The sequence below is a fragment of the Gopherus evgoodei genome, chromosome 1 (genome assembly GCF_007399415.2).
Source record: "Gopherus evgoodei ecotype Sinaloan lineage chromosome 1, rGopEvg1_v1.p, whole genome shotgun sequence".
In the NCBI taxonomy this organism is placed as follows: domain Eukaryota; kingdom Metazoa; phylum Chordata; order Testudines; family Testudinidae; genus Gopherus; species Gopherus evgoodei.
Window position 1 is genome coordinate 258,723,580 of NC_044322.1, and position 25,035 is coordinate 258,748,614.

At 44.3% G+C, this 25,035-nt stretch overlaps 1 protein-coding gene across 2 annotated transcripts in view; it reads right to left on the bottom strand.

Moving 5' to 3' along the window:
• The window catches only part of CREB3L2 (cAMP responsive element binding protein 3 like 2), a 115,016-nt gene extending 94,334 nt beyond the window's left edge, over positions 1-20,682 (bottom strand). For both annotated transcript variants that reach the window (XM_030543893.1, XM_030543884.1), the window contains exon 1: positions 20,227-20,682. In XM_030543893.1, the coding sequence (XP_030399753.1) occupies positions 20,227-20,328 (102 nt within the window). In that variant the 5' untranslated portion in view covers positions 20,329-20,682. The remainder of the gene's footprint in view (positions 1-20,226) is intronic.
• Between the last annotated feature and the right edge of the window lie 4,353 nt (positions 20,683-25,035).

The window sequence follows — 25,035 nt, forward strand, 5'->3', positions numbered from 1 at the left end:
GTTTAAAACAGATTATACAGCTCAGAAGCACTCATACAGATTCAACACCCATATCTTCAGCTATGCTGTCCACAGAAGCTTAAACGTCAAAGTATTCTTCCTTCAGAGACAGAGACAGCTGGGGGGCAAGGGGAGAAGGTCACTTATCTGAACGGCTCTTGAATATGAAGCATGTCAAGAAAAGAAAATTACCCATCCTTTCTGAATGTTAATGTTCTAAATCTCATCTCCAGTGCACACGTCGCTTTCTCTCTAACCCAGTCACGCTTTGCCATACAGGTTGTGTCCATATGGACTAAACAGTGGCTGAATGTAGGTTACCCAAAAAAGGCACCAATGTAGCTCTTCCGCTGACATAGCGCTGTGCACACCAGCGCTTAGGTCGCTATAACTTAAATCACTCAGAGGGAGCTGTATTCACACTTTGTGTGACATTACAGCTTAAGTCGGTATAAGTTGTGTGAATGTAACCAGAGAGAGAGAACAGCAAGTGGAATGGACTATGACAAGCAGTGTAGTGCTGAGCAATGTGCCGCAGGTGTTGATGGTGCATGGCACCATCTCAGAGGTTTAGGGTCATTTAGGGGCAAGGAAGGAAGAGGAGAATCTCACATTGTTGTAAAATGGGGGTGGGGAAGATGGTCCAATTTCTGAGTGAGTTGACTAGACTGGTAACAAAGGAGTAAAAAACAACAACTCAATCTCAACCCTGAAGTTAAAGCAGGTCACTTCTCTCCCCTCTGAGCATCTCACCCCACCTCCTTCCCCCGTATTACACACACACAGTCACTTTTTGCTTTTCTTATCCCTCATTTTAAAGTTTTATCTGCATTCTTCTCTTCCTCCTCTAGCACATGTTGCAGCAAATGTTCCTTTAGCTGAGAATATCTGGTTGTTGCTCTCTCTAGGGACTGTTAATGCTACTCTAATCAGTTGCTGGAGACCAATGCAGTACCTGTCACCCCAGAGGCTGAGTATGTTTGGCATTTCTCCCAGACATCAGTAGTACAGTGAATGACGTACCAAACTTGGCTCTAAACTCATTTATACTGTCTTTATATTGTGGGGCCAGTCCCCTAATGCTTGTAGTCTTACCCTCTCCACTTCCTCTTCCCTTTATGTCTGCTTTCCCTCTTATTGCCACATAACAATGTTGTGCATGTGCTCAGAGGTGGCAGCAAGAACAGCAGCAGATTGAAACAAATGATATCCTTGTGGTATATTCAAGCTTTAAGCTTGAAACGCTGGGGAGGGAGGGTACTGAGATTCCTGGTCCTGCTTGCAGCAGGGGGCTAGTAGCAAAGCATGTGATCTGACTCAGTCTGGAAAGAACCAGCTTAAAATAAATTGGGGAAAGTTGTTCCTTGCTCCCTTAGGGAGCAGCCTGCTTTCTTTTTCGACGTTTAGAACCTTAACATACGAATTATAAGAAATAATGTATAGTTACACACACATGCTGGAAGGTTGCAATGAATATGCCATGAACATAATCCCAGACTCCAGTTCAGCAAAGCACTTAAGCACCTGATTACACATTGAAATCAACGTGTCTTAAGTACACATTTAATTGCTTTGCTGAACAGATGTGGATTTAAGGAGTTGCTTAAATACCTAGTTAGTTTCACTCCACTGCTCTACCAGGCCTATTAAGGAACCACCAGGTGCAGGAGCAGATTCAGAAAGTTTAAGACCAGAAGGGATCATTAGATCAACTTGTCTCACTTCCTGTATGACACATTCAAACAAAATATTTTAATAAAACTGAATTGGCCCACATTATCAAACAATCCAGACTGCTCTGTAAGACTTCTCTGACCTCATTGTTAATTACTAATCTGCCAATCTGTGTAATTAGTAAATTTTATCAGTAGTGATTTTACATTTACTTCCAAACTATTGATAAAGTGTTGACTAGCACCAGACTCAGCACCAATCCCTTCGAAAGTCCAATAGAAACATTCCCATTCATTGATTCCGCATTGACTATTACTACAAGATGTCATTTAGGCAATTCTCAATCCATTTAATGTGTTTTATTGATATTGTATAGTACTAATTTTATCACAATGTCATGTGCTACTAAATCAAATGCCTTACCAAAGGCTAAATGTATTACATTTACGCAGTTACTTTTATCAACCAAATTTGCAATCTCAAAGAATGAGATCAGGTTTCTTCAACAAGAGCTATTTTCATAAAACTACATTGACTGACATTAATTGTATTTCTATCTTTAATTTTTTATTAAATTAATACTGTATCTACTTCTCCATTATTTTATCCTGGATTGATGTCAAACTAACTGACCTACATAGTTACCTGGGTCATCTTGTATGCCCTTTTTAAATATTGGCACAACATTTTCAACTTTTCCAATCTTCTGGAATTTCCCCAATATTCTGAGATTTTTAATAAATCTAACATCAGCAAGTGAGATTCTCCTCAGCTAACTCAACAGGACTCTTGGGTGCAAGTTACTGGGGGCTCCTGATTTAGAAGTGTTTATTCCTAGAAGATGATGTGACACATCCTCCTTGGTTACTAGTGGACAGGAAAGTACTTGTGTGTGTTAACTATGATACAAGTGCATCATCCTGCCTCTTTCCAAATACAGAACAAAAATATTTATTGAACATTTCTGCCTTTTGTGCATCATTATGAATTTTATCATCTCCATCTAGTAATGGGCCTACATTGCTTGGATTTCTTTTGTTCCTAATATACTTAAATTCCTGATAGTCCTTAGCCCTGCCAGCCATGGATTTCCCCCCAGGTCTTTAGCATCCCTTGTTTTTCCTGCACCTTATAACTTTAATTTATATTGACTGCTATCAATTTCCCCACAAGTGCTATCCTCTACTTGGGTTAGGGCTATGAGAATGGAGAACTTATTTTTCTGAAGACTGTCAAAAACTGGCCCTCTGGATTCAAAAGCCTCTTCATGAGCAGTGACAGAATTTTTTGTACATGGATGATGCTGGTATTCAAGATGCGCCAGAGATTAAAATGGCAATTGTTAAAATTCTAATATAAAGATGTGTTTTATTGTAACTATGAATTGTTCATTCTCTTTGCAATATTATAACAACTGTAGAAGAAACCACAGTTTCAGCAAGGCCTCAGACTGTCTATTCTTGTATCAATACTGAAAAACTCATATAAATTAACTATAACCTGAAACTGAGAAAAAGCCTTCCAACTCACCATTGTAGTTTTTTTTTTTTTACACAAGCAGTTATGATCATGTCATCTCCACACCCCCTTCAAAATACCTGTCAAAGCAATGCATGTTGAATGCTTTAAACTTTCCTCATAAACCAGTTCCTCCAACCACTTCATTTTTGTTGCTCCTCTTTGAATTGCCTCAGGATAGTCTCTCACAGGTGTTCAGGTGCTAAGAATTAAAACGCATACTCAAAATGCAGTCACAGCAGCACCAAGTGAGATTAGCAAGCCCTCAGACTCCATGACCTATGTGTATTCTTCCCCAAAAGTGTACTTTTTGCCACTGCAATTTCATGATTAATTTGCCATTCATAGCCACCTCTGGCTTTTGACACTAGTGCTTTCCAAGTCTCTCTCTCAGAATAATTATTTCAATTATTTTTCCTTCTGTTGCCTTAAGCGTTGCAAGTTTTCCACAATTAATCTATTATTTCTTGCCTTACTTATAACCTCTTTGCCCTCAGAGTATCGGTAAACATAATCAGCATGCTGAATTTCTTTTCCCCAGACCTGTCTTCTAGATCTTTAAATGAAGAGTTAAAGGGATACTATTGATTTGAAATCTAGTTAATTTCTAGAAGGGAGTTAAAGAGACGTTTCTGGTACTATATGGGCCCTGGCAGTTTTTCAGGTTTCATACTCACATTTTCCTATTTTAAAAAACAACTATTGTCTCTCTCTCTCTCCCCGGGACTGTGTGAAATATCCATACAGACAAGGAAAACTTACTAGCAGATGCCCTAAGAGCTCTTTCAGCTGGAAGAACTATTCAGTTAAATGAATATCTACAAGTCACAGCATTAGGATGAAGGTAAATTTACTTTGTTTCTTTTCCTAGTTCTGGGTGGGATATCATCTTATCTGCTTCAGCATTAAGTTTCCACTGAAGGGAACAAGGAACAATAGAATGGAATATGGACAAAATTCCAAAGCAGCAAGACGACAAATTCCTCATTCGTTTTGTAATAAAATGCCAAAGTTACTTTCCGCAGTGTTTTTTCCTTTAGGGGGTTATGAAGGAGCAAAGTTGCCAGCTATGAGCAGAGTGAGCTGGCTGGGCATCCCAAGGGCAGGGTTAACACATAATGAAATCTCACATCTGCAGGCCTTCTGCAGGCTCCAGCTCACTCCTTCTCTTGCTCAACTGAAGTGTCTTTGTCATTTGTTAACTGTGCTCATGAGCCCTTCCTATCTGTTTCTGGTGTTCTCCCTTAAGAGGGGCCAGAGGAAATGCAAGCTTTGTTCTCAAGAGTTTGAGAACAGAGTTTGTTTCCATGAGTCACATTGAGGGGGAAGGGCAAACCGAATACAGCTACTAAAAACATACATCCTTAACATAGTAGTTCTTACCCACTTCAATCTTTCACAAAGAAAACAGAGGAGAGAGATGAGGCACCAGTCATACTTAAAAAAAAAAACACACAGAAGTCTGTTTCTATGGTCTGAAAAAAAAAAAAAAAAAGACGTTTACAACCCCAACCCCTAAACACACACACCAAAAAATGTAAGAGCCAGAATCACTCAACACAGCTGTGTGAGAGGATTGCTAGGAGGAAGGGAGCAGGGGCAGGGGCAGGAAATTCTAGCTGTAAGAAACAGAGAGAGAGAGAGAGATACAATCAATACTTGTGACTAGCCCAGCCAGCCAGAATTACCAAGATGAGGGACAATATTCTGCAGGAAGTCAGCAACTGTCCCCTATAGAGTAACTAACTTCTCACTGAAAAAAATGTACAATACCGAAGTCAATTTCCCCTGCCTTCATTCTGTATTACTAAGAACATCTGCATGAAAGCCAAACTCTTTAAAAGTATCTCCTTCCCAATGCCAGTTCCTCACATGAAGTCAGAATCCTGTCTGTAATGTACATCACTATCCTCTTCAGAGTAATTTTCATATACCACACACAGTTATTACTTCTGTTCTCGAGTAAGTAGGATTAGAATAACTTAGACATTGTTATCTTGAACTTGCTTAGTTTTAGTTCTGAGTGTGTGTAGACCAAACAATATACTGATTATATATATTAAATCAATTTTTCACTGGGCACTGAAAACTCCTGAGATGAAAATCACTACAGAGAAAGCGCTTTCCACACCCACATCTGTCCAAATGAGGCCAAAACAGACAAGATCCACTGAATCTGTACTGTTGTTCTCCTTTTTGCTCTCTCCCCTCCTACAAGGCCTTTCATTGCAGCTTCCAAAACACTCGAGTAGGAAGACTAAACAGGATTCTATTTGGATTTCATCATCAGTCCTACTGAGGTCAGCAAGAGTTACAACCAATGTGAGACTCAAGGAATTTAGTGTCTGACCATGTGGCTTTTATAAAGAATAAGAGACCACTGCTAGGGAATCTCAAAAGGCTACCAAATGAAAATGGTCATGAAGTGCATTAGCTAACATCTGCCAAAACTTCTAGCATCCTGCATTATTGGCTAGTTCAGAAGCAGTGCCTGTGGCTTACAGGGGGCATCCAAGGATCTTAGAAGAGGAAAAAGTCCAGGATATACACCTGAACTAGGGTTGCCAACTTCCAATTCCAGAAAACCGAACACCCTTGTCCCACTCCTTCACCACCTCTTCCCGAGGCCCTGGCCCTACTTACTTCATCCCCCCTCCCTCCGTTGCTTGTTCTCCCCACCCTCACTCACATGCTCATTGTCGCTGCAAGGCCCAAACAGGCATACTTACTGTTTTGATAGATGTATTATGCTAATTTCAAGTTTTATTTGTTACAGGACACTAGAGCTGGCAGAAAAATAGTCCAAAAGGGTAATTTAAAAAAAAATTCAAAGATTTTCAGGATTCTTTCCCTTCCCTCTTTCGATTTTTCATACCCAGCTCCTTGTTTTTTGTTCACTGAAGTTACTGTGATTGTGTGTGTGGAATTAGGACCACACATTATCACAGCTGCAATGGGTCTATTAAAGGCCCACTTCTGAAGCCCAAATACAAATCCATAGAGCACAACAACCACAGAAATGCACACCTGTCCAGATACCTATATAAATAAATCTGTAGAAATGGACTCCCACACCTATGTATGTGTATTCACGTGCACACATCTAGCATGCACAAACACTTCCATATTATTTATTCTTACAATTGTTGTTTAATGCCTAGAGACCTCCGACTAAGATCAGGGCTCCAGGGTGGTAGGTGCTGGACATATACATAAAAAGAGAGAGTCTGCAACAAAGAGTTTATAATGTAGCTAGACAAAGGTGGGGAGAAACATACGATAAATTGGCTCTTCCGCAATTATTAGTCAACAATATTCACTTTTTAAGAAATAATACATTTCTTTTAGAGTTCCCTTCTCTTTTAAAGAGCTTCTGAATACGCACATTGTGTGTCCTCAATTTTTTAGTGCGCAAGCCAGCAAAAGAAATAAAAGTCAGAGTTAGGCTGCAAATTTTATTCACACAGGTATACACACACCTCCCTACACAAAGATACACAGTCTCTTACACACATACAGTGCATGCCTGCACATACACACTCAGCCGGGAAGGGAGGAGGGTGGAGGAGAGGGGATGGGGAGAGAAAGAGGCCAAGGACAAGAGGAGGGCAGGGGTGAGTGGGACAGTGAAGGAGGGGGGCCATGTAGGGTGGATGGGGATGCAGGAGGCTACAGGTGCATGAGGACATGGGGGGGGAACAGGGATATATAGGGACATAATGGGAGTGCAGCAGTGTATGGAAATGAATGGGGTGCAGGGAGTGAAGAACATGGGGGTGGCAGCTCTGAGAGGGGGAGAGGATGGGTGGGAGAGCACGTTAAGGGCTAGGATAGGTAGGTGTGGGGCAGGGTGGGATGGGGATGTAGGAGGTTGGTACAGGGAGGGATGCAGTGCGAGGGATGGGGGGGTACAGCCTCATTCCCAGCACTCGGGGATACACATACCTCCAACTCCTGGCAATAGCGTAGCCAGGTGAAGGGAACAGAGGGAGTGATAAAAGAAAACCGCTACCTGCTGCAGTGCTTTTACTCACCCAGCGGCACTCCGGGTCTTCAATGGCAGGACCTTCACTCGCTCCAGGTATCTTCGGCAGCTCTGAAGGACCCGCCACCAAAGACTCACGGAGCAAGTGAAGGTCCCACCACCGAAGACCTGGAGCCCCGCCAGGTGAGTAAAATGAAAGCGCCACAGCAGATGGTACCTTTTTTTTAAAATATATATTCGCTCCCCCGGGTGAGTACAAAGGCGCCAAGAAATTGACAAGGCACCACTTGTGCTCAGTGGGGGAGCGGCTGCTGCCCCAGTCCCCCCCCCCGCCCCCCGCAGCTATGCTACTGACTCCTGGGTGCCAGCGATGGGGCGACAGACAGACTGTGGTTCGCCGCAGGACACACACCGTAGCTCAAGCCCAGCCACAGAAGAAGGAGGGCCAGCAGCAGTGGCACAGACACGCACCACAAATCCTCACCAGCCACTTGCTAGGTGTGCTAGTTCATCCCCTGCCCTACCCATAGGAGCAGCGCTCGTGGGCGGGGCAGCACCCAGACCCCTCAGCCGCCCCTAAGCCTAGGAACTGGATATGCTGGTTGCTTCCCAGGAGCCACACAGCACAGAGACTAGCAGGGAGTCTGCCAGCCCTGCTGCACAGCGCTGCCAACTGGACAGTCTATGGCCTGGTCAGCAGTGCTGAATGGAGCTGCCAGGATCCCTTTTCGACTGGGTGTTCCGGTCCAAAACTGGACACCTGGTCATCCTAACCTTAACATATTTAAAACCTCCTTCAGCAAACAAGGACACTTACCCCCTACCCCAAAGAAATAGATCACAACATGGAAGAGGCCATCCAAGCAGCCCAAGAGAACCTGCTTTAATATGGAAAATAAAACCCCCATCAACTGCACACAACTAGTTGTCTCGTATCACCCCACCCTATAATCCAGACAGGGTATCATTAAATAGTTGCAACCTATATTAGATGGGGACCACATCCTCCAAGAAATCTTTCCTGAACCCCTTCTTCTGACCCTCAAACAACCTCCTGCTCACAGACTGTCCAAGATCATTAGAAGAAGCAAGCTCCACACATGCTAGGACACCTCAGCTCAAAACAGCAACAGACCCAGTAAGAACAAGTAAATACAAAACCTGTGGACATATTTCCGCTGCTAATCAACACATCTTTCAAGATCCATGGGTCCTATATATGCCTATCACAATATGCGGTGTACCTCATCCAGTGCACTAAATGTCCCAACAACTATGTGGGTGAAACCAGACAATTACTATGCTCTCAAATGAACTCACACAGAAAAATGATTTAAACAAAAAGATAAACATATCATTTTTCACAAAATGGTCACTTTGACCTCTCAGTCCTCATTCTTAAAGGAAACCTGCACAACACTTTCAAAAGACAATCCTGGGAGCATAAATTTATAACTTTGCTAGACACTAAATACCATGGATTGAATTGACATACTGGATTTATCGCATATTACAACTACTTCCCCCTCTATCCCCAGTTGGTTCCCCACCATGACTGGTGGGGTGTTACCAGGCCACCTCACCTGGAATGGTCCCTTGAAATATGTTTTAACTACTTATGCCCCTAATGTCACAGCTAAATACCAGGTGGAACAGATTGTTTAGCATATCTACACTACAAAGTCTAGTCAACATAAGTTACGTCGATGTACAGCCACTGCAGTAATGAAATCAGTTTTGTACGTCCACACTAGCTCCTTCGGTCAGCAGCGTGCATCCTCACCAGGAGGGCTTGCACCAGCTGTCAGACACCCAGGCCTGACAGTCAGAACACCGACGCTGCAGCAACCTGTCTACACCGACGCTGCAGCAACCTGTCTACACCAACCTAACTACACCAACCTAAGCACTGTGCCTCTTGTGGAGGTGGAGCTATTAAGTTGGTATAGTGGGAGATTTACATCAGCAGGAGCAACACTGTAGTGTAGATGCTCATATATGGTAGCTTATGTCATCCTAACTCTGTAGGGTAGACCAGGCCTAAGTATGTTTCTCAGATCTGAAGACTAGCTCTGTGTAAGATCAAAAGCTTGTCTCTCCCACCCACAGAAGCTCGTCCAGTAAAAGATATTACCTCACCCACTTCATCTCTAAATACTTTGTCAGCCATGCCTTTGACACTCTTGGCTGCTGCAGTGTGTAAGAATGCTTTTATTGTTTAGCGAATTTCAAAAGCATCTCTCAGCATCATCAGCTAAATAAGTTTGAAGAATCCTGTGAAGGCTGCGCTCCTGCTCTCACGTGAGCCAATGCCAACACTCGCGCCATCTTTGATGCAAGTGAGAGAGCTGGGCCCTCCCATCTGTCATGGACACTTTGCCATCTGAGGTAAGTCATGCTGGTATGATGTGGGCAATCTCTGCTAAAGCAAGAGCCAGCAGTGAAGTATTTCAGGGGTGTTGCAGAATAGAACTGAGTCAGGCTAGCAAAGCTGAGGGACAGCAGCTTCCCCAGAACCTGCAGCCCTAAACCATACAAGACAAAAACATGTAGGTGCATTTCTCTTTCTCCCTTTCCATGGTGAGGAAAAGATTTCACTAGCACAAAACTGGCTTTAGTTCTCCGATTTTGGACACATCTAGCACAATAGGTAGAAGAGAGCGGCCTGATGCTTCACTGCCGTGGACAGAATGAAATCAAAGAAAAGGTTACCAAAAACAACACATTTGGACTCCATTTTCTTACTATAAAACTAGGGTTGCCAACTTTCAATTGGCAAAAAACCCAACACCTTTGCCCTGCCCCTTTTCAGAGGCCACGCCCCTGCTCACTCCACCCCCCTCCCCCAGTCGCTCACTTTCCCCCACCCTTGCTCACTTTCATAAGGCTGGGGCAGAGGGTTTGCGTGCAGGGGGAATGGCAGTGAGGGCTCCAGCTGCGGGTATGGGCTGTGGGGTGGGGCTGGAAATGAGGAGTTTGTCATGCAGGAAAGGGCTCCAGGAGGGTTGGGGTGAAGACCCTGGGCGGCGCTTACCTCACACAGCTCCCAGCATCTCCCTCCAGCTCCTAAGTGGAGGCACAACCACATGGCTCTCTGTGCTGTCCGCACCTGCAGACACTGCCCCCTCAGCTCCCATTGGCCACAGTTCCTGGCCAATGGGGGCAGCACGCAGAGCCCCTGTGGCCATCCCTCTGCCCAGGAGCCAGAAGGAGATTCTGGCAGCTTCCCCTTGAGTTGTGCAGAGGCAGGTAGGAAGCCTGCCTGAGCTGCTGACCAACTTTTAACAGCCCGGTCAGCGATGCTGACCAGAGCCGCGAAAGTCCCTTTTTGACCAGGCGTTCCAGTCAAAAACTGGACACCTGTTCAACCCTACATAGAACCCCAGCAGTTTGTGTGAAATGATGAAGCATCTCTCAATGCAACTGCATGGGAAAATCCTCTCTTGGCAGACAGATTTCTAGATTTTTGCTTTTCACCAGTACCAATCACAGAAGAGCAGGATCACATGCAGAAGATTTAAAGCTAGCAGATGGCAAACAAGTAGACTTCCAAGTGCAGGACAGACACTAAATGGTCACTGGCATCTTCACAGTAACTCACTTGGATCAAAGGCAGCTGCAGAGACTGCTCTATTCACATAAGTCCATCCTGTCTAGCTAGTATCCCATCCTTTATTTGCTGTTTCTTTTCTCTGAGTGCCTTTCTGACCCCTCAGCTTGGCCTCCTAATGAAGAGTGTCCCTCATGTTTAATAATATTTGTATTTAGTATAGCCCAGAGGCTCCTGGTTGAATCAGGGCTTCATGTTGTTAGTCACTTTACAGACACAGAAGCAAATATAGTCTCTATCCTAAAGGATGTAAGGTTTAAGATGACAAGCAAAATACAAAAGCTGGGGGGGAAGAGAGCAAAAATATATTTTACATAAAATATAGCAAATGAATGTATTTACAATCTGATCATTTTTCCTGCAACCTTTGTTGTATGTTACTTAGGTCAGAAATGTTGACTCCTGAAAAAAAGAATGTTTGCTGCCAAAAAAAAAGTTCCACAAGGCTAAAACTATCACTGTTTTTATGCATCCCTTATTTTACCTCAGTCCCTCATTTACAGCTTAAATAAAACATCCCTAACCTCAACAGTATTTAATATTTTACTCCTAAGCAACTGGATTTTTCCTATTGCCTATTCCACATACCCAATGAGGAATGCTGTGTTTACTCTTCAACTATATTTTCTCTCTTACTTGCAATTTCAATACAGTAGAATTTACTTTAGAGCAGTTGCAGGGGCAACCAGTAGGTCACCTAGACTCTCTCTACTGCATGCAACCCTTCCTCCCACAAAGTAGTGAAGTACTACGGAGGAAGCCTTCCCTGACAGAGAACTGGAGCCAGAGTACAGGACCTACATTCAAAAACATATTTGGAAGCCTAGGACAGCTCTAAATGAGATCCCAGACTTCAAGAGACAATCAAATGCCCCTATCACTGAAAGTCTTTGAGGCCTTGGCTACACTGGTGCTTTACAGTGCTGCAACTTTCTCACTCAGGGGTGTGAAAAAACACCCCCCTGAGCACAGCAAGTTACAGTGCTGTAAAGCGCCAGTGTAAACAGTGCCCCAGCGCTGTGCTCCCAGCGCTGTAAAACTAATCCCCTTGGGGAGGTGGAGTATCTGCAGCTGCCTGGTAGCTTATCATTACTGCTGCGGAAGATACCAATGCTCATGAAAAGAAAGAAGATTGAAAAGAACCCAGTCTTATTCCAGATCTATTTGAAAGGCTTGCACAGTTGCCACCTTTTCTACGATAGTGCTGAAAAGGTCTCTTTAAAGCGTAGTACAGAGATCTGTAAGGAATTCAAAGGCTGTACTCTCTTCCCACAACTTGGCCAAATGAAAAGCTCTCTGTTCCCAGCTGCAGGACAACCAAGTTTTAGTAACATGAATGATACATTCATTTGTCCAGACTACTGCACTCTACCCACTTCCTTGATTAGCAGTATACCTTTACATATACTCAACAAGATCCTTCTAAGTCTTGAGAAACATTTCGCTGGGATATTGCGGACTACAGGCTTCCACAAGGTACCAAAAATTGTGTTCTCTGTGCTACATGGGCACACTTATCATCCACCATACCTCAAAATCATTCCCAGAACAGATCACTCTTCTTCTCTACCTCAACCGTCATCACAAATTCAGCATCTTAAGTGTACAGTTACACGTCAGTCCAAAGAAGCCCATCTGGAGAAAATCCAATACACTTATTTTTCTAAATTTAACTGGCAGGAAATATGATGGTATGGGTAAAGTTTCAAACCACCATGTGCTTCTCTCAGTCAGCTTTTAGATCAGAGATGTTTACAAGAGATTTGCTGAATATTAGAACTTACTATGTTCCTCTTTTTTTTTTAAATGGTTTTAAATGGGAAGTGTAGAGCATAAGTAGTTTGTTGGTTTTTGTTTCAAAAGTTATCCAGCACCTTCATAATTTATAATGACTGTCTCCAAGTTTATTTAACTTATCTTCCTTTTAAAAATATGTACATCTTCGCTTCTCTCTTTATTGGAGAGCCTTGACCAATTCTTTAGAAGACCTGATTAGCGATGTCACATTAGGCTATAAACCAAGCTGCAGAATTGCCTTCCACGCCCAGTTACAGATGAGAAGAAATGCTGAGTAGTCAACTCCTTAAGCAGGCAGAGTTAAAACTAAATGTGCAATATGATGAATTGCACTTTTAAATAAATGTACCAGCACTCTCAAAATCAAAAGGAAATTAAATAAAAAGCTATATTAAATCAGGATTTTACAGGCATTTAAGACAAGAAACAGTTATGTTTTTCACAGAAGTCGTAACTTAGCTACCCTGACGAAAGAATATATTAAATCAGTAAAGCTCACTCCAGGCCCAGTGGTACACATGCTGTAGAAACATTGAATTTTACAGTGTGTATGTAAAATTAAGCATCATATCAGATATAATTAACAAATGAAATATAGCCTCAAGTGCCATACATTGAAAAACACAGGCAATCCAAGGAAGTCCATTCAGACGTACTCTTTCTGCAGAAGTCAACTGAATACTAAGCAGAGGACCATGATCAGAGTGTTTGTGAGACAGAAAATGAGTCACTGCAAATTCCTGATGAGATTCATTAGCCTGTAATGGACAATTTATCTGAAGAGATAAGAACAGCTCAAAAAAGTTTCCCCAACTCTTCTTAGAGGACAATCATGATTCTGAACTCCGACATCATTGAACTTTAAGTTTGGTTTTATTTTTGTTCAGGTGCAAACAAGGAAAGTACGGTCAACCTGCTGAGACTCCAGAGCGAACAATGCATTCCTTTGCACATGCCAACTGACTGCATAGGCCCCACAGGCCCACACTCTACAGGTGTTCAGAAATTGAAGTATCCATAGCATCAACTGTAGTGTCGTCATGGATTTACACAGCTCATGCAAAAGCTATAAGGAAGCCTACATTAAGGCCTACAATTTCAGAAATGGCTAGAGATTTGGGCCATTTCAATGGCTCCATTTTCAGAGGGAAAATACTCAGCACTTTGAGAAATCAGGCCCCTTTGAAGTGTCTCAAGTCGAGTACTCAAGAATTCAGATACCCAAATTCCCTGGTCACTTCTGAAAATGTAGGCCTAAAATATTTCAGTCAACTATTTCAGAGCTATCCACATACATACTTTCTCCATATGGCCAAACACCTACAGTTCTGCTCCCCATGCATCACCTTTCGAATGCTGATGTTCCAGTTCAATATCGATATTAAATACAGCTGCATTCTGCTACCATACAAAAGCAGAATCAAGCGATAAATAGGCTAACAAAAAAATGCGAACAAGATTGCCTCATCGGAATTGGATAAGCTTTTGACATTTAAAAGTTCTTTACATGAACCATTTGCCTTTTGACTGCCTTCAAGAAATGGAACAGGTAGTTGGCATTTTACAGAACATTTTGTCAACAGATTTACCCATCTGTATCAGGACCTGGTATTTGTCACTGAGGCTCACAGCCCTGCTGAGATGGCATCAACTGTAGGTCAGTTTATGCAGACTTGAATTCCAATGTGTTACTGTCTTTTGAACAGCTACCTAAAAGGCCTGCTGCCTGCCAAGACCTGCATGCAGCTCCTCAGGGCTCTGTTTCAGAGGATGTCTCTAACAGTTACGTGGAACAGGGAGCAGCATTCCTTATGGTGCTTTAGGCACTGCTGAGATCACCAGCTATGGCAAGAAAAAACCACAGAAGCCCCAGGGGGCTGAATCCAGGCATGGACAATTTTAAATAGTTGTGTGTTTAAATGTATTTGTACTATTACGCATTTTCTACATAGCTCTGATTAATAATTTGAATCTTGAACTGCTTTGGGGGAGTGGAGGAGGTTAAGGATTTTTAACTATATAAAGGCACCTGTCCCAGGCAATGTTTCAGTGACAAATTTTTTACCCTTTTTTATATTACATATGCACACATCACTGTACGACTGCAGAAGGAAAGTGGATCCTTCCTCCTGTCCGTAAGTTTTCCCATCATACTTTTTTTTTTGCGCTTTTGTCTATCACACATTAATAGAAGATTGTGTCTATTAAAGACATCTCTCAAAGGCTGTTCACATCTTTCCTAAATGCATATACACGTGTCTCTCTACTTAAGAGGATAGGATGCTTAGTCCCAAGGAGGGATGCCAGTTTCACTAGCACAGAGGTGTCTGCTGAAGCTTGGGATTTATAAGCAGCCTTTATAATGGTGCTTGTCCATCTTCTGAGATGGCAGTAACGGGACTGTACAACCAAATTTTTCATATTTAAATCACAGCTATGTGCCCAGACAAGAATAGGCAAAGACCAGAGGAAGACTCAATCTGCGTGCCATTGGCTGCCAACAAGACAGTGACATTGCACTAGGGAACATGGGAAGGTCAGCATATCATTGAGAGAGAAGTGATCAAGCAAATACATCTGTGGTGTTCATCCTACTAAGCAGACAAACAGTTGAAGACACAAATCTGACAGCAGCAGGTCTACAGTGGCACTACAGACTCCACTCTGTGCACCCCCATTGCTATTTACAGATACACCAAGCAAGAAACTTGCATATGCAGCAGAAGCAGCAAAGCCAATGAATCCTACAGGATCTGAAATCTGAACCAGGGAAATACTAAAGTTTGACTCAGTTGAGAAGCTCTATTAAAAGTAGTTGTGGAATTTTTACTTCATTACAGCAGGCACAACATATTCCTCAACAGAAACGGTACTTTGCAAATAAGAGAGTGTAGGTGACAGTAGGAATAGATGCTTTTCTTTCCCTGTGAGGGATTACTATGGAAAAAATAAGTAGTCAAAATAATCATACTATCCTCTCTTTTTGAAGTACATCCACTTCATCATTCATACTATTGGTCGATTGTGTTTCTCCTTCTATTGGTGGCTTCACGCACAATTCTTCCAACACAGAAACAATTTCTTGCTTCTGTTTGGGTCCCTTCAGAGGCCTCTTCCTACATGCTCCCAAGAGTCAATGCCTAAGTAAGATTATTTGCCACACAAGCACGGCACTCTCCATTTAAACACCGCAGAGACAGGAGCAGTATTCCCGACCACTGGGGCAGCCAGAATGTCATTTATTTTGCAAGCTATACACATTTCAAATAGCCAGTAACTGGATTTGGAAATAGTGTGACCAGATCACAAGTGTGAAAAAAAATCAGGACAGTGGATGGGGGGTAATAGATGCCTATATAAGAAAAAGCCCTTAATATCAGGACTGTCCCTGATAAAATTGGGACATCTGGTCACCCTATTGGGAAAACACATGTATGTTGGGCAGCCACAATTTTTCACCCAAGCTCTGGATTTTAATTAGGGAGATACTTCTGGCTGACACTATGAATCAGAATGGCAATTCAGTCTTTGTCACTGACCAAGATCCAAATAGTAGCTGGAAAGAAGCATCCCAAACACAGCTATAAAATCGGACAGAATATTCTCAGAGGGGTCCCTGGTTTCATTCAGAACATTACCTTTTTTAAATTAATGGGGGGGGGGGAGAGCGCGCACACCCTTCCACAGAACAGTGCAGAGCTTCCTGTCATTAAAGTCCCTATCAGCTCATTAACATAGGAGTGCTTTCCCCCCAGAGCTATCTGAAGATATAAATTGTGTAAGGCATAAGAAATTTCAATGACAAAGCAGTTAAACAGGATAGTTAAAGAAAGACAGTTACAGTGTGTAACAGAAAGCCTGCCTTCTAGTTGCATTAAACTTCAGAACTTGCAACAGGCATGCTTCCCATGACCCTAAGGCCAGCCTGCCCTGCACAGACCAAGTTAGACCTTATATGGTTATTCATGTTTCTGCACATAGACTAACACAAGATCTTTGCTGTGATGCAGAATTATGATACTGCACCGTGGCACTATGGTATATCATGGTTCACAGATGAAAACCTTTTATTTACCTGGGTATATTAGTACTCACAAAAGTGAGGCACAGATAGGACTGCCTACACTGAGCCAGGCATAGCGCAGGTAAATACTGAGCAAGCTTCCTCATACAGCTCTGCCAGCACACCTCAGCCTTCACCTATAGCAGTCCCCTGAATTAGGATCTTGGACTTCTCCTGAGCAGAGACTCACCAGTTGTGTCAACTTTTATTACTGTGTGCTGTGCACACACACATTGGACTTGAATGCACCCTCTCCATCCACACACCCAAGAAAACATTACTCATTTTCACCTGAGATCAGAGACTAAGGTCTGCAGAGCTGACAAAACATGCCCACAGAACATCTCCTGCATTAGAGACAAGTAACAGCTGGAGGCCTAACACTGGCTTGGGGTATGTCTACATCTACAATTTTGCAGCACTGGTTGTTACAGCTGTATTAGTACAGCTGTATAGGGCCAGCGCTGCAGAGTGACCACACTTACAGCAACCAGCGCTGCAAGTAGTGTTAGATGTGGCCACGCTGCAGCGCTGTTGCACACCGCGGGGAAGGAGACCTGCTTGGAGGGGGTGGGGGGTCGGGGAACGCCAGAGCACACCGCGGGGCTGGAGACCTGCTTGGAGGGGGGGTCGGGGAACGCCAGAGTACACCGCAGGGAAGGAGACCTGCTTGGAGGGCAGTGGAGTTTGCTTAATTACCAGAGAGGCTTCCTCATGTATGCTGGGATACCTGCTTATTCCACAGAGGTCAACAAAAACGCTGGTGAGTGTCTACACCTGATGACCAGCGCTGGATCCTCTACACCCGAGGCACGACCAGGTGTACGGCCAGCGCTGCAAACAGGGAGTTGCAGCGCTGGTAATGCCCTGCAGGTCTGTACACATCCTAAGTTGCAGCGCTGTAACCCCTTCACCAGCGCTGCAACTTTGTAGTTTAGACAAGGCCTTGGTTGAGGCTGGGATTTTTTCTTGTTTTGCTTTTTGTTGTTTTTAAGGTAGTTGGCAAATATAGTTAAATTTCAGATATTTATTGGCCCTTTATAGCCACTCCAAGGAATTTGCATCTTTGTTTTTTAAAGGCATAAAATATTTGTGCTTCAACAATACATTTCCCACCGTAGAAAGGTGGTTAATATTGGAAGCCAGCATGGTAACCAAATGATAGGACTCTGCATTTCCATGGAAGAGAAAAAAGAGTTTAGTTAACAATCTTCATCTCTCCTTGCCAGGACTGACAGGAAGCAACAAAACATTCGGCCTTTGCAGGACAAGATGAGAGTTGGAGAGGAGGAAGACAAGAAACCTTGTGACACAACAGCAGCCCCTTTGATAGGTGAAGCTCCACTGATGATCTCCAAAAGGGACAGGGAGCCCCAGCCAAAAAGAGAGTTGCCATAACCATTACGATAGGCAGTGAAGAGTGGGGCTCATGATTTCAGTCCAGAGATTACACAATATACTTCCAGGGAAGAACGGAGACAAACATGCCTAAGCTTCACCAACAGCTGCTACCAAAAGCAAGTAGACTGGAATCAGAGGATTCAAGGGCAATTTTTAAACTAACCAAAGGCCATGTCCACACTAGGAAAAAAAGATGGGTTAACTAGCACACTAGTACTACCACTATCTGTCTATTTTAGGATTTTAATACACTAAAATCCCTTTTTAACATGCCAATTAACACACCTTTTTTCCCCTAAGAAAGTCAGCCTACAACAGTGGTTCTCAAACTTTTGTACTGGTGAGCCCTTTCACATGGCAAGCTACTGAGTGTGACCTCCCTAATAAATATATTAAAAAATGTTTTTAATGTAACACCATTATAAATGCTGGAGGCAAAGCGGGATTTTGGGTGGAGGCTGACAGCTCGCAACCCCCCATGTAATGCCTTGTGACCCCCTGAGGGGTCCTGACCCCCTGTTTTGGAACCCTTGACCTACAAGGAAGAACTTACCAGAGGGATTGCTTAGCCATGCCATAGGAAAGTCCCTGTAGAGCATTTCGCTTGCCAGGGTTAGACGCATGTTTACAGTGAGAGTTTCTGTAGCCAGAAGCTATGAACTGTTGCATTGAGAATGGTTATTTACATGCCTCCATAGTCTGTGTCCAAATAAACTTTTTTTTATTGGTCCAATAAAAGATATTACTTCACCCACCTTGTCTCTCAAATATCCTGGGGCTAACACAGCCACAACGCTGCATCCCAATAAACTAAAAGCCTACTAAACAAATGGTCAAATTCCAAATTCTCAGCTTTGCAGCAACTAGTAATATAAAGTAATCTGCACCATGGTAGAATTCACTCACTCGGTACACTAAACACCCAAACCAATTTCTCTTCAATATTTTGTAGAATTCAGTCAAAGCCTGGCCCATTTCCACCCAAAGAGAGTTTGTCAGCCACTATTTAAAAAATAAGATCTTCAGTAGAAAATACTTCTCTCTCTAACCTGGCTGTGGAAAACTGAGTAATTCTGCATTGTTTGCCTGGAGGAACTTCATTTCCCCTCTTTCCCATGATGCCCTGGGAAAACCCACTTTTGGCCTTATTTTGAGTGAAGTGACTTTTGTGCACACTGCAGTAAAGTAAATCATACATCTGGCTGCAGCTGTGCCTTTGAAAACAATTAACAGTGCATTTTTCAGATGAGGATGAAGTCTTCTTTCTCTCCTTATGCCCGCAATCCAACACAAAAATCTTTCAGGAGATAGGAGGGCTCCAGCTCCCTTTCAAGCATAACCTCTAATGATGTGGTGGTCTGCAGAAATGCAGGAACCGGTTCCTCAGAATTTCAAAGTCTTGGATTTCACTCAATTGTAGAATAAACCCATTATGGTAAAGTCCTGAAGTCTGTTATTTTCTTACTGATGCTTTAAGTTAAACCTTTACAAACCTCTTAATTGGCACAAGGGAGGGGGGAGAAAAGTGGAATCCAAACCACAAAAAGTTACACACCCATCTTTGCTGCTACCGTTTTAATAAAATATGAAATTTCAAAGTCATTTTTTAAATGGCTTAGGATCAACAGCACCTTAATGCACTGTAAGAGTTCTCCCTGTATGCTCACAGTCATTCTCGTTTGGAAGGACGTGAAGAAATGAAAATACATTTCAGTAAAGTCCTGGATGCATCTATTTTCCTAGTTACCACCCCGATTAAAATCCCAAACGCCAGACTCCCCGCCCCCGTCATTACTAAGGGTAAAGCAGTTTTACGGCTTCCCCCAAATGGGGCCCAACTCCACCCTGGGTTTCTTCAGCTACCCAGCTGGAATGACAAAGAAAAGCTAGGCTTAAAGGGACGGAAAATGGTATTACTCATACTTTTCACGCACATTCATAATTTCACAAGGAAGATTTCTGACCGCCTTCTACACCGAGTATTCGCAAGAACTCCTGCTAACAGACCAGCCTAACTTCCAGGTAGATGGGTGCTAGCCCAACTCCTGCTCCTCCACCCCCAAAGAGAGGGGCTGCCCCCCACATTGGAATTATTGCACACCCTCCCCGTGATAAGACGAACACACTTTAGTGTCTGTACAGAAGACACACAAACAGCCCAGCGCTGCTGCTTCTCACCGTATTGTTTAGCAGGGAATCGGAGTCCACCAGTTCTGACAGCTCGCTCAGCTTTCGATCCCAGTGCAACAGGTTCTGCTCCCCATTTTCCAACACCTCCATGGTCAGTCAGAACCACAGTAAAGCCAAGGCGGGAGATAGGGTATGTGTATTTGGGCACACTTCACAATGGGCACTTTGCTCCCACAGAGCAGCCTTATTCCATATGACCAACGCTCTCCTTTTGCTCAGTCTCTTTGTACTTTACGCTCCCTCAAACGCTAGCTATATGATATAAATATATCAATTTAAGTTGAAACAAATTCCCAGAACAAGCCCTCCTCTCGCCAGCGCTCAGGGCTGCAATACCCGTATTATTTGCACACAGCTGATACGCATTAGAATGTGTCTGTGTTTGGGTTTAATAGGTACTGATCTTCCTCTATCAGCTGGAGACCCTCCCTCCAGCTGCTCAGAGCCCAGACTCAGACTGACACCAACAGCCTTGTCTCCCCACTCCCTTCAGACGCTGGCTCCCCCTCCATAAAAATTGCCAATCACTGGCTGGTTTCAATGACTCTGCCCAATCAGAATTAAGGAACTAGCCTCCAGACTGCACTATTTCCCACACCGCTCCAGCTGTGGAATGTGGGCGGGGGGGTCCCTGACCTACTTCGCCTTATAGGCAGCCCCTCCCACGCCCCACCTGGCCTATTGCTTTGCTTTCCTTTGGCCAATACAGGCTGTCCCCACCCTTCCATCTGCGCGGCTGGGCCAGCAAAGCAAAGCTGACAGTTGCTTTAGCCAATGCAATAGCGACAAGAATACAGCCTGCGGAAAGCTCCGCCCGCACTTGAGAAGCAAAAATCAAAACAGTGAGTGTGGTGAGAATACACACAGCAGGGAAGCAGGCAGGCTGGAGGCCTTGCCCGGATCTGGCAGCTCTGTGTCTCATTCCGCAGTTAGCCTAAAGCCTCTTACAATACACAAGATTTTTCTGTGCGCTTCCATGAGACACTTGCAATCTCCTTCCAGTTGTCACAACTATATTGCTCTGAAAGGCTGGGCTGAAACTCTTTATGTAGCCCCAGTCCCTTGCTTTGATTGGTTGCCCTGGCTTCTAACCTACCAGGGACCAGCACCAGGTCACACTGGTATTATTCACATGCTTAAAACTAAGCACATGCTTAAGTGCTGTGCTGGGTCAGGGCCACCAGGGTGCCCAGTACTTTGTAGGATAGACCCCTAAGTCCCAGATTTGCTATAAGTTTTTAAACAGTCAAATGATGTGAAATTACATTTCACAGGGTGACTGACCCCTTTAAGAGGAGATGGGTCAGCCACACCTGTGTCTGATCAGCTCTGCCCCAACTGAGGGCTTGTCTACATCACAAAGTTGCAGCGCTGGTGAGGGGGTTACAGCGCTGCAACTTAGGAGGTGTACACATCTGCAGGGCATCACCAGCGCTGCAACTCCCTGTTTGCAGCGCTGGCCGTACTCCCGTTTTGTCTCGGGTGTAGAGGATCTAGCGCTGTAATCAAGTGTAGACACTTACCAGCGCTTTTCTTGACCTCCGTGGAATAAGCAGGTATCCCAGCATACCTGAGGAAGCCTCTCTGGTAATCAAGCAGGTCTCCTTCCCCGGTTTGCTCTCGCGTTCCCCGAACCCCCGTGCAAGCAGGTCTCCTTCCCTGCGGTTTGCAGGGGGGTTCGGGGAACACAAGAGCAAACCACGGGGAAGCTGGTCTCCTTCCCCGGTTTGCTCTCGCGTTCCCCGAACCCCCGAGCAAGCAGGTCTCCTTCCCTGCGGTTTGCAGGGGGTTCGGGGAACGCGAGAGCAAACCGCGGGGAAGCTGGTCTCCTTCCCCGGTTTGCTCTCGCATTCCCCGAACCCCCATGCAAGCAGGTCTCCTTCCCTGCGGTTTGCAGGGGGGTTCGGGGAACGCGAGAGCAAACTGTGGGGAAGCTGGTCTCCTTCCCCGGTTTGCTCTCGCGTTCCCCGAACCCCCCTTGAAGCCGCCCAACAGCGCTGCAGTGTGGCCACATCTAACACCACTTGCAGCGCTGGTTGCTGTAAGTGTGGCCACTCTGCAGCGCTGGCCCTATACAGCTGTACTAATACAGCTGTAACAACCAGCGCTGCAAAATTGTAGATGTAGACATACCCTGAGGCTGTGGGGCTAGAGGGCACGTGATAGACTGAAGAGCACGTGGCCCTTATAAAGGCCTGCAAGAGGTCACTTAGGCTGGAGAACTATAAGGAAGGTTTGTAGTAGAAAATGGAATAGGGGTAAAAACTTGGCTATGAGATGACTTTCAGGAATGTGTTAGAGAGTGAGTGGTACAGAGACTAGGCAAACTCTTGTGGTCAGGTCAAGGACCCAGAGGGGCTGAGAAAGGTGAGGGCAAAGCCTTTGTGAATTGTGGCCTATGCTGGTCAGAGGAGCTACTTTACTTTAAGTTTTTGGTTTAACCAATAAATTGTGCTTTGAGACTATGGCCTAAAACCAACTCTAGTGTGTGGCATTGATTGTTCCTGGGCCAGTGAGTTGGTCTACTGGCATACAACTGGAGCTGGTCAAAAAGTTTCTGATGAAACAGTCTTCCAGTGGAAAAATACTGATTCAGCTAAGTCAGATTTTTCTGTGGAAATGTATTGATTTCATAACATTTAAGGGGAAGTTTATTGAAATGTTGTTTCAACTTTTGTTATAGTATAATTTATAAAAATATAAAAGCCAAAACACTTCAGAAAGATAGTTTCAAGATTTCCAAAATAAAATATTTCAAAAATTTCATTTTGTGAGCAGTCTAGGCTTTTCGTTCAGCTGTGGAATGACAAGTTTTGAAATGCCAAAGTTTGCTGCAGAGCAGAGATTTCATTTCTAACAAGCTCTATATGCAAAATAATTAATAGTATTTGACTTTGCCTACAAGGTCCTTTGTCACTGTGCCTGTTCTATTCCTGGGGAAATTCTGCACCTGTGCAGAATTCATATCCCCCTGCAGATTTTTTTTTTTCTGCAGAAGAATATATTCTGCTGGAGAGGCGCTGCAATTATATATTTTGCCCACCAGAGGCTGATGTGGTGCAAAAAGAGAGGGTGGCCAGCCACAGAGAAGGAGAGAGCATAGGATCCTGTTTGTGGGGCTAGATGAGGGGGGGATGATATATATGGGGGATGGACAGAGTGAGATGTGGGGCTTCTGAGATGTGGTGTTTAGATGTGCTTGTGATTATTAGAACTGGGAGCACTGGCTGTTGGGAGTCTGAAAGGACAGGAAACAGGAAGGAGAGGGGATGAGTTGAGGAGGCTGAGTGAGAGCTAAAGAGGGTGCAGCAGTGGCAGCTTGGTACAGAGTTTTCCCCTGTAAAAATAAAGTCCTGTTGAAGTTGTTAGTAACTTTCCTGGTTGATACAACATGAGGGGGGTCATGTAGACTGAGGTTCAGAAAGGCTATGGGTGGGACAGACTGGGGCAGTGGCACAGGAACTAATGGAGCAACAGCACTGAGCCGTGGGTTGAACGGGAGGGGGTGCAGGGACACATGAGGACAGGGGGAGGGGATGGAAGGAAAGACATGGACCGGACAGATGTTCCTGACTGAATGGGAGAGGGTAGAGGTCAGCCAGGGTCTGCATGGGGGAGGCTCCCCAACTCCCTAACAATCTCCCCCAAAAAACCTGTTCCATACTTCTCCTCTCCAGCCACAACAACCCTCCAGGTTCTCTCCCAGCAATTACTTCCCTCTCCCTCAGCTCCTCCATTACCTCTGACTCCCGCAAGCCTTTGCCTTGTTTCTGAGGGCTGTGGGAAATAAGTTTCTGTATTGTAATTTAAATGAATTATTACTCAAAGTTCTGTATTAATATATCTAGTAAGGAATCCATTTGTCAAAAACACTTCCTGAACATTTCTTGTTGTCCGCATTGTTACAGGTATTACTTGCTGAAAGGTATTTTGAAATAAATTACCAACATAATTAAAACTGGTATGATTATATTGTTGTTTTGACAAATAAAATATGCAGAATTTTAAAATATTGTGTGCGGAATCCCCCCTCAGGTGTACTACTCCTGCTTAACCCCAGCCATTAGAGATGCCAACTTCATCTGTCCATTTGTCAGCTTCTCATACGAATGGGCTGAGGCTTTCTTCCACACAAAACATCCTCTCTGCACTGATCCATAAGCCTTCTGCCCCACCCCTTCCACTGAATACTTTCCCTCGTCCACGGTCCTCCCTCTGCCATGAGGCCTATAAGAAATTAGACAATTAATGTTTGCTAGGTTGAGGGCACTAAGCACTTCGATTTTGTTTTAAATCATATATGTGTGTATATATAACCTGTAGACATTTTATTGTATCCCTCCCCTGACTCCTTTCATGTGTCACTCATCTTCAGTTGCAAACTGGTCAAGTCAGTGATTGTCTTTGCATTTGTACAGAACCAAACACAATGTGGCCTGATCCTGATGGGTTCCTGGCAGGGCCGGTGCAAGGAAGTTTCGCGTCCTAGGCGAAACTTCCATCTTGCGCCCCCCTAGCCCTGCAGCAGCTCCCCGCCCTGAAGTGTGCCCCCCGCCCCCGCGGCAGCTCCCCACTCCCTGGCCCGAGGAGTCCTGCGGTACCTCCCCACCCCAGCTCACCTCTGCTCTGCGTCCTCCCCGAGCACGCTGTCCTGCTCTAATTCTCCTCCCAGGGTTGCGGCACCAAGTTTGGCACCGCAAGCCTGGGAGGCGGGAGAAGTGAAGTAGCAACTGCGCAGTGGAACCCCTGGACTGCCGGTGGCATGCTGACCCAGGCATGGGTGGCAAGTCTGTAGAA